At 34.4% G+C, this 8,721-nt stretch overlaps 2 protein-coding genes across 2 annotated transcripts; one reads left to right on the top strand and one right to left on the bottom strand.

Moving 5' to 3' along the window:
- Window positions 1–1,734: 1,734 nt before the first annotated feature.
- LOC116146330 lies at window positions 1,735–3,633 on the bottom strand. Its single transcript, XM_031431741.1, has 2 exons — window positions 3,370–3,633; window positions 1,735–2,996 (listed from the first exon to the last, which is right to left on the bottom strand). Exon 2 carries the CDS (start codon window positions 2,952–2,954, stop codon window positions 2,004–2,006), a length of 951 nt encoding a protein of 316 aa, XP_031287601.1. The 5' UTR covers window positions 2,955–2,996; window positions 3,370–3,633; the 3' UTR covers window positions 1,735–2,003.
- A 2,399-nt stretch (window positions 3,634–6,032) lies between these two features.
- Window positions 6,033–8,429, top strand: LOC116146294. Its single transcript, XM_031431702.1, has 4 exons — window positions 6,033–6,515; window positions 6,870–6,970; window positions 7,504–7,601; window positions 8,393–8,429. The coding sequence occupies exons 1-4, from the start codon at window positions 6,140–6,142 to the stop codon at window positions 8,427–8,429; spliced, it is 612 nt and encodes a 203-aa protein (XP_031287562.1). The 5' UTR covers window positions 6,033–6,139.
- The last annotated feature ends 292 nt before the right edge of the window (window positions 8,430–8,721 follow it).

Here is an 8,721-nt window from a genome sequence, read left to right as displayed (position 1 = left end):
TGCTTAAATTATGACTTAATTATCTTCATTTCGTACATGATTAACAATTTACAATCAAAAGCATAAACATTATAAGGATGAAGTAATTATTATTATTATATAAAATACCAAATTCAATAATAATAAAAGTAATATCAGTCTGTCATATCATTTGACAATTTTAATACAACGTCAAGATTCAAGAACCACATGTGTTGGAAACCGTGAAGAAATGTTATCAGTTTTAAGAAGAACTGAGGAGTAGACAAAAATTGTAAGGTAATCGGGTTTAAACTATTATTGAGGTTAATAATCAACCCTTTTCCTAAAACATGATAAATTATTGTGGGAGTTGTTTTACTAGACGATTTGGCTCATCAACCTACATTACAAGCAATGATATCTCATAAACTGTTGAAAGAAAAAATTAAATTCAAAAGGGTCTACCATATCAATAACCTTAAAACAAATTTTATGTCTAATTAAAGCTTCCATTTCAGTTTCCATATATACCAACTTACAATCAAAGATCCAAGGTTCAACTGCTAGTTAATTATTTGATGAATTTGGAATTTTGACCTGGGTCTAAGCAAGAGCTTTTATGGGCACCAAACACTAAATCAACAACTTGGAATTCAAAACTTTAGAGCCCAATGCCAGCAACCAATGAATAAGTGGAAGTTTGTAACCTCCCCCATATTTCTTTAGGGGGAAAAAGCTTATATTTTCATTAAAATCCCCAATTCAAATTCTACAAACACTTACCAAGTGCAACATACTTATTTCGTATCTACAAAGACAGGATTCCCAGTAAGTGAAAATATCGTTCTTAAAAGCATGGCAGAAACATCCAATCGACATCCAAAGAAGAATAGAATTAGATATTAACGAGCCAACCTTTTGAGTCAGAAAACAGAACATCACCATCACTTGAATATAAGAGCACTTTCTTTAAAGCCATATAAGCCTCACTAACACCTTTTTCAAGTGGTGCACTTGGTTTCACAGTTTTGTAGTGGGACCCAAAAGATGAGATTTACTTACTTTCTTGGAGACTTGACTTCTTCCATTAGCATTTAAGTTTTACGTAATGATTTTACATCTGGTTCAGAATTTTCAAGCACTGCCATGACTTAAATAGATTACTTCAAATGAAAATGAGAAAGAAAGAGACATGTAGAAACAAGTACTACAGTTACAAACCAAGATGCTAGACATATGCTAACTATCAATTTCATAAGCAACTATGGTGATGTATTTCTTCAACAATACATGTGAAACATTATCAGACCATGACGATTGTTTATCAAACAAGAAAATGCAGATAACACATTGCAGACCAGTATGCTTCAGTAATGACCATCACTAAATGCTACAGGAAGGGAAATGTCTACGAGTGTTACCCCTCTGAATTTAGATGCAAAGGAAGATAACCATTATAAATTTAGGCATAACAAAAGGAAATGCATAGAGAAAGAAGAGCAAAATCCTAATCGTACAAGTAGGTATTAACCAAAGTACCATGACAATATATACACATAAAAGATGCATTACATATCATGCGAAGGAGATTGTCTTATCAATGCAGTTGTCTTACTTCACAAAGGATAAAAAATATCATCAAACCATAAAAGCGGTAGAGATTTAGTATCGTATTGACAGAGGACAACTATTATAAACATATACACTTTGAAAGGACAAACTAAATATCACCGATACTTTATGCTTCACACACACAAGTTTCTTGTAAACAAGTTCCAACAAAAATTGTCTGCTCAGTTGGCAGTGATATATCCCAAATTACATAAGGTTCTTGAAAGTGAGTGACGAAAAGTGCTGAAAGAAATATCTAACAGAAACAAAAGAGTATGAAGCATTAATCTTATCTCATCAGCAGAACGAGCGAAAAAATGAAAACATGTTAGGGGTTCAAAAAGGTACATACATGGTGACTTTTTCCTGCACAAAAGAGCCAGTGAGAACAAAAAACATTAAGTTACCTACAATCTAGGTTGAGGAAGTTATTAAGCAGAAACGACTTCTCCTCTAAGTTGCTGTATTGCATTATACAACTTCCTTCTAGGCCCAACAGCAAAAACACCCATCTCTTTGAGATCTTCAAGGGTAAGCAACGGCAAGGTTTCCTCGTCCACCTCATGCATTTCAAATACACCTGCGTACTTACCAAATCCTAGCTCGTCTAACCATCCCCGAACAGTACTTACATCACTACCTCCATATCTCATCTCATTCCATTCAACACCATTATTAATAAATGCATCATTCCCTACATAAAAAGTATCCTCCTTCCAAAAGTCACTGGAATTACCTGGTTGCCATGCATCATAAGTGGTTTCATCCACATCAAATTCACAAGCCTCTTTGCTAGTAGCTGGTGTTCCATGATCTGAAAAGTCTTTAATACCATTCTCGGGGTAATAATCATCACATATATTTGACGTGAATCCAACATACTCCTTCTCTCCATCCTCTTTTCCATCTTCACTACTAAACTCGGGGCTAAGTTTAGAATTCCAAGCACCACCAAAAGCATTATTTTTGCCTCTCGTGTTCCGGCTTCTCCGCTTCATGACCCTGCTCTTCCGGGTGACAGTACCAAAATTTACTGCAGACTTTGTTATATCAGTTTTATCCAAAATTACATGTTCAAAAGCTAATTTTGAAGAATTTGGGTTCTTATTCTCCCTGTTCTGTTGGAAATCAGCTGAAATCCTTGGAGATACACCAGGGTCCATAACTGTGAACTCAGGAGATTTTTTACTTGAAAACTGAAAAATGGAATTAGGTTCAGTCTCACTTGGGTTCACAAAATCATGTTTCCATCTCTTCTGCCCCAAATTCGCATGCGATCTTTGCGAAAACCCACATGCAAAAGCTGCAGAAACATCTCCAATTTCCCCTAACCTAACATTTGGGCGTCTTTGTCTTTTTGAATTCATGCTTAGAACCAACATTTTCCACAATCACTCGCTATCAGTCAAACCCTGAACCAAACCCTAGAAACACAAACCCACAGATTAAATCTTGTATTAAGCATGCAAATTAACTTCAATATGAAAAACAAATAACTCAAATAAAAATACTCCCAAAAATCACCACTTATCCCAGCATAAATCCTATCAAAAATAAAAATAAAAATAATGCTAAACACAAAAGCAAGAGGAAAAATCCCACAGATAAGCAACTTAAATAATACCCACTTATTAAATTTCTGTATCACTACCAAAAATTAACAGTAGAAACCACAACAAATTCCACATAAAATAAACCAGAATACTAAAAACTCATAAAAAAATTGAACAAAAAAATAAATTAATTAAAGAGCCATTCATTAAATAACAAGCAAAACAAGAAGGTAAAGAAAAGAACCTTGTGTGACAGTAGCAGTAGCAGTAGCAATAGCAGAGCCAGAGCAAATTTTGAAGTGGTGCATGTTTCTCAAACTGGAATGTGGTTGATAGCTAAAGTAAGCTCTTTGAAACAGCCAAAAAATAGACAAGAGACCTGTTTGGTTTTGGTTTTCCTTTTATGGGCACACAAGAGTGTTAATGGAAAAACAAAATAAACAAGAAAATAGAAAAAGAGTTAGAGCTACAGAAAAGCTTCGCTATTTGCCTGTGACTTGAGACTCAATGCAAGTTCAAGCTAAAACTAAGTTTTAGATTAGATAGAGTTGAGAAGAGCAAAAGTTGAGTCAAATTATGGAATTACAAAAACACCCTTCAAATTTAAGATAATGATTATTCTGAGTGCATTACGTGGGACTTCGGAATGCTGAAGATGGACACGTGTAATGAGATGAATAGAGATGAGTGTAGAGAATTTTTAAATGTTGTTTGGAGGGCAAGAGAAAAAGTGTGGCAGGAAGTTGCTTTGTTGGAGACTGTGGGCTCTAAATTCTTAATTTAACTTTTCTTTGTGTTCAAAAAGCAGGAGAAGATTCTTGACAAAATTGGCTCCAATCTCCAATGTAATTTAGGTTTTCTGCCACATCCCCTGCCCTACCGGTTTTGGGATCAACGAGGCTGTTCTCTTCGGCTTACAGGTTTCCAATGGGCCTCAATTAAGTCGGCCCGTTTATCCGTTATTTTATTAATATAGAGTAAACGACTTTTTCCCACCAAGGTTTGCCTTAATAATCTCTCATTTGAAAAGTTTTAAAATACTATTTTTTCACCCAAAATTAACATTATGTTACTATCCAATATCAATTTTGACAACAAAGATTCTCTCCATCATCACCATTTAAACCTCCAATCTTCTCTCTATAAAACTCTTCTTAGTTTGACACTTTATTTCTTGTCGATTGTCAGTCATTGCAAAGCTAGGATTTTTTATTTTTTGTTGATTATTAGATGATTCCGATGACGAATATTTAATCGGTAACCACCATTCAAGCCACCAGCCTCTACTCTATAAAAACCCTCTGATCCTGGCTCCTGATAATTCGCCAAACGCCTGCTAAGAAAGTGAAATGTATTTTGAGTATTAATGAAATATAAACTTTATGTGGGAAAGGGGTGTTTTGAAACTTTTGGCTATGAAAGTGTCATTGAGGCAAACCTTGGGTGGGAAAAAATCTTTTACTATTATTTATACTACAAAAATTATAATTACTATTCTATGTCTAAATTAAAATCTTAGAATAACGTTTGGTTCCATATTATTATCCATATTCCCAATCCTATCCCCAAATATTATTTGGCATATTATTTGAGAAATATTATTGTATTTTTTTAATTATTTTAGACCCCTTAAGTTTATTAATTTCGTTAAATATCCCTAGAAAAAAAGTTTAAGAAGTAACAAAAACACCCCCTAAACCCATACTTGCCAGATCCCGGCAACCACCGTCGGTGGTAGTCGGAATCTGTTACAACAGCCTACACCACGACCGAAAAAGGCCAGTAATTCACCGATCTGGCCTTTTCCAGCCAGATCCACAGTGAATCTGGCTTTCAGCGACGACCATATCTTTGACCATCGTTGGACTTTTGCAGCCGTCAACGGCCACATTTGGCCTTCAATCTGGCCTTTTCCCGCCAGATCCATGGTGGATCTAGACGGAAAAGGCCATATCGACACGTTACAACACAGATCCGACCGGTCTGTGTCGTAACGCAATTTTCTGACCAGATTCCGACGGTGGTGGCCGAAATCTGGCACTGCGAGTGGTGGAGGTGTTTTTGTCATTTTATAAAATTTTTATATATTGGGGTGTTTAGTTAAATTAGCAAACCTATGGGGTTTTTTATAAATTTTTAAATTTTACCTCATAATACTCCCTTATTCAACTACCTAATATTATTCTCAAAATCATATCCAAAATAATAAACCAAACGCACCCTTGTTTATTATGGTTACAACTTAGATAAAATATACACATTTTTACTAATTTGGTGATGCTTTTAAGAGTATGCATAAATTTTTAATAAAGAAATTATTAGTGAAAAACAGGTCAATTTATATTTATATTTGCATAATATAAACATTTATTCTTTAAGAATTTTTGGTTTTTTTAATTTCTAGTATAAAATTAGGGTATTATCAATCAAGAGACAACAGTTTTTGCACTAGAAAAAAGGGACACAAGTTTAAAAATAACCTTAAAAAAAAAAAAAATACAGTAAGAAAGTGTATGGTTTAACCTTTGGTAAGGATACAAAATGTATTTAACAAATTTTTAATTTTGAAAATTTTATATAGTTTAAAAAACATTTACAATCAAACAATAAATATTAACTTATGGGTAATAAAATGCATAGTTTTATTGTCTTACATTTTTTTTTTTATAAAAATGCTAAATCTTTTTAAAATAATTTCTATAAATGTTAATGTATGGGTAATTATGTCTTTTAATTTTTTCCCGTCAGTTTTGGAGGTTAACAAAATTTTGTCCTTTCTTAAGATAATTTGAAACTTATGTCCCTTTTTGACTTTTAAAAATTATTGTCTCTTAATTGATAATATCCCTCTAAGAAAAAAAATATATATAAGAATAATACTTAATTAATAACGGGTAGTGTCTTCCAATTCGTCGATTATCTTCCCTCTTCAAAACAACAAACAAACGAAAACAAAAACGAAGCAGAAATAGAGACAAAGAAAGAAATATTCAGCTCAACTTTAGCCGAGCCAAATGGACATATGGCAGAAAGCGCGAAGCTTTGCGGAGGAAGCGGCGCGGCGGTCGCAGGAGCTGACGAAAGAAGCCGCGAAGCGATCCTCCGAGCTGACCGTCGCCTCCTCGAAGCTTTCGGACATTGTATCAGAAGCGTCGAAGCGGTCAAAGGAGATCGCAGCCGGGGCTTCAAAGCGAGCGGAGCAGATCAAAATTGAAGCCGTCAAACGAGCCGACCAGATCAAGTCTCTTGCTGAAAACATCGCGCCTGCTGGTGTGCTCCCGCCACAGCAGCAACAGGAGGAGGATGTGGTGAGGTTTGGAATCACCGAAGAGTTGAGAGAGTTCGTTAAGGAAATTACTATTAGCACCTTTCAGGATTTTCCATTGGAAGGTACACTACTTGATGTTTTCTTTTAATAATTTCATTCACTTATTTATATATTTTTATGAGTTGATGATAGCATTTGTTTTGTTACTGAGAGAATTATAGGAAAGATAGGGTTAGTGCAACTGCATAGCTATATTAGTTGAATTTTCATATTTCCAAAATGTTGGAAATAGAATATCTGCATGTTGTGTTGATTAGTTTTTTTCATGGTATATATTCTTGATAATTTACTTTGTAGAATTTAGTTTAATTACCTGTAATGGAAAATTTTTGGTTTTGAACAATAGTTTTGTAATGGAAAATGAACATGAATTGTTTTGGTGTTGAAGCGAATTGGATGAATTCTTTGGTGTGCAGATGATTCAGAGATTACGGATGTTCCCACTGAATCAAATGTTAGGAAGGATCTTAATGAATGGCAAGAAAAACATGCCACTCTTGTTCTTTCCACGGTTAAGGTTAGTTCTGTTCTTGAAAGTCCTGACACTTTTGTAGAGTGGATCAACAGCTTGAAAAGAAATTGCAAACTCCTAATTAACTTATGCTTCATTGGTTTGCTGTTTTGTTTTATGAGAGAGGCCTCATTATTTTGAATGAATTTTATTAGTGAAAGGAGCTTAATGAATAAGAACTGTGAGGAGCTCAAACTTGTTTTCTTTGTTGCCTATTTTCTTCTTCAAATTTCTGTTTCTGTAGATAGATGATTTCATCTGGATTTAAATGAAATCTTTTATATGTGAACCAACTTTTTAGTTGATAATTCCCTTTGCAGTTGATAAGTGCATCCCTTACGTTGTGATTAGACCTGTTATAATCTTGATATTTTTCGTGCATCATTTTGACATAGAAGCACATTAGCGTATGCTTATGGTTACCTGTGTGCATATATGAACTTCTGGTTTCAGCCTTTTTTTATTCTTTTTCCTTTTTCCTTATTCTGTTTTCAATTTGTGTTCTATGTTTTATAGCTATCCTTTATGCTCCAATGCAGGAAATATCAAAATTAAGATATGAGTTGTGCCCACGTATTATGAAAGAAAGGAAGTTCTGGAGGATCTATTTTATTCTAGTTAACAGCCACGTGGCAGCGTAAGTATCTTGTCTCTTTGTCAGAAACCTCAATTCTAGCTTCTGCTGGCTTTTTTCTTTTATCATTCTGCCTTTAGAAACCTATATACTCAGGGGATTCTGCTATAATTGATTGTGTAAGCTGAATACAATTACATATCTGCAATCCCCTGTTATGTATTTCACTTCTTCATATGGAAAATTTATAATAAAAAAACAAATAATTGTAAATTTAGTAATTGAATAATTCTCTAGTAAGGACGTCCTTACTTGTATAGGTGTGCTCAAGAGCTTCTGTATATACTTGTCTAATAAAATTTATTACCAATATATGGATTGACTTCTTATTTGAGAAAAGAGGCCTGTGCATTTTCACACAATAATCTTTTTGTTTAAAATGAAAATAAAAAATTAACAGGCCAACTGTGTTATGAAGCAGGTTATTCATAACTCTGCTTTTTTCTCAATAGCCAAATCATTCTGCATTTGCAGCCACCTGCAGGATCCTCAGATATTTGAGCAAATCTATGTGATATAGCTCCCATAGAGTTGGGATTTGGAATTAGAATGCATGAATCATACTTCAACCTATTTCATTTTATTTTTTTTCCTCTCATAAAGGTAGAGAAGATGCATGCAAGTATGTTACTATTTGCACAGAGAAATATGATATTAATGCAAATGCTTACTTACGGGTACATGTGCTCTGGGCACTACGGTATTTCTAGAGATAGCTGCCTCTCTGCCATGCCGTTGAATGAGTTTCCAGTTTTCTTATACTTTTTCTCTTTCCTTGCTTTTTTTGCCTTTAGCTATGAGAAGCTATACATGGAAGATGTTATGAGATGAATAGAGATGAGTGTAGAGAATTTTTAAATGTTGTTTGGAGGGCAAGAGAAAAAGTGTGGCAGAAGTGCTTTGTTGGAGACTGTGGGCTCTAAATTCTTAATTTACTTTTCTTGTGTTTCAAAAAGCAGGAGAAGATTCTTGACAAAATTGGCTCCAATCTCCAATGTAATTTAGGTTTTCTGCCACATCCCCTGCCCTACCGGTTTTGGGATCACGAGCTGTTTCTTCGGCTTACAGGTTTCCAATGGCCTCAATTAAGTCGGCCCGTTTATCCGTTTATTTTATTAATATA

The sequence above is a fragment of the Pistacia vera genome, unplaced genomic scaffold, assembly GCF_008641045.1.
Source record: "Pistacia vera cultivar Batoury unplaced genomic scaffold, PisVer_v2 Contig476, whole genome shotgun sequence".
Lineage (NCBI taxonomy): Eukaryota > Viridiplantae > Streptophyta > Magnoliopsida > Sapindales > Anacardiaceae > Pistacia > Pistacia vera.
This window is presented reverse-complemented; position numbering and strand designations above follow the sequence as displayed.

Bases quoted from the DNA above. Each gene is read 5' to 3' on its own strand.
- LOC116146294 (XM_031431702.1), top strand. From the start codon at position 6,140: ATGGACATATGGCAGAAAGCGCGAAGCTTTGCGGAGGAAGCGGCGCGG. The intron at 6,516-6,869 runs GTACACTACTTG...TTTGGTGTGCAG, and splicing joins TCAGGATTTTCCATTGGAAG to ATGATTCAGAGATTACGGAT. The intron at 7,602-8,392 runs GTAAGTATCTTG...TTTTGCCTTTAG, and splicing joins GTTAACAGCCACGTGGCAGC to CTATGAGAAGCTATACATGG.
- LOC116146330 (XM_031431741.1), bottom strand. From the start codon at position 2,954: ATGTTGGTTCTAAGCATGAATTCAAAAAGACAAAGACGCCCAAATGTT.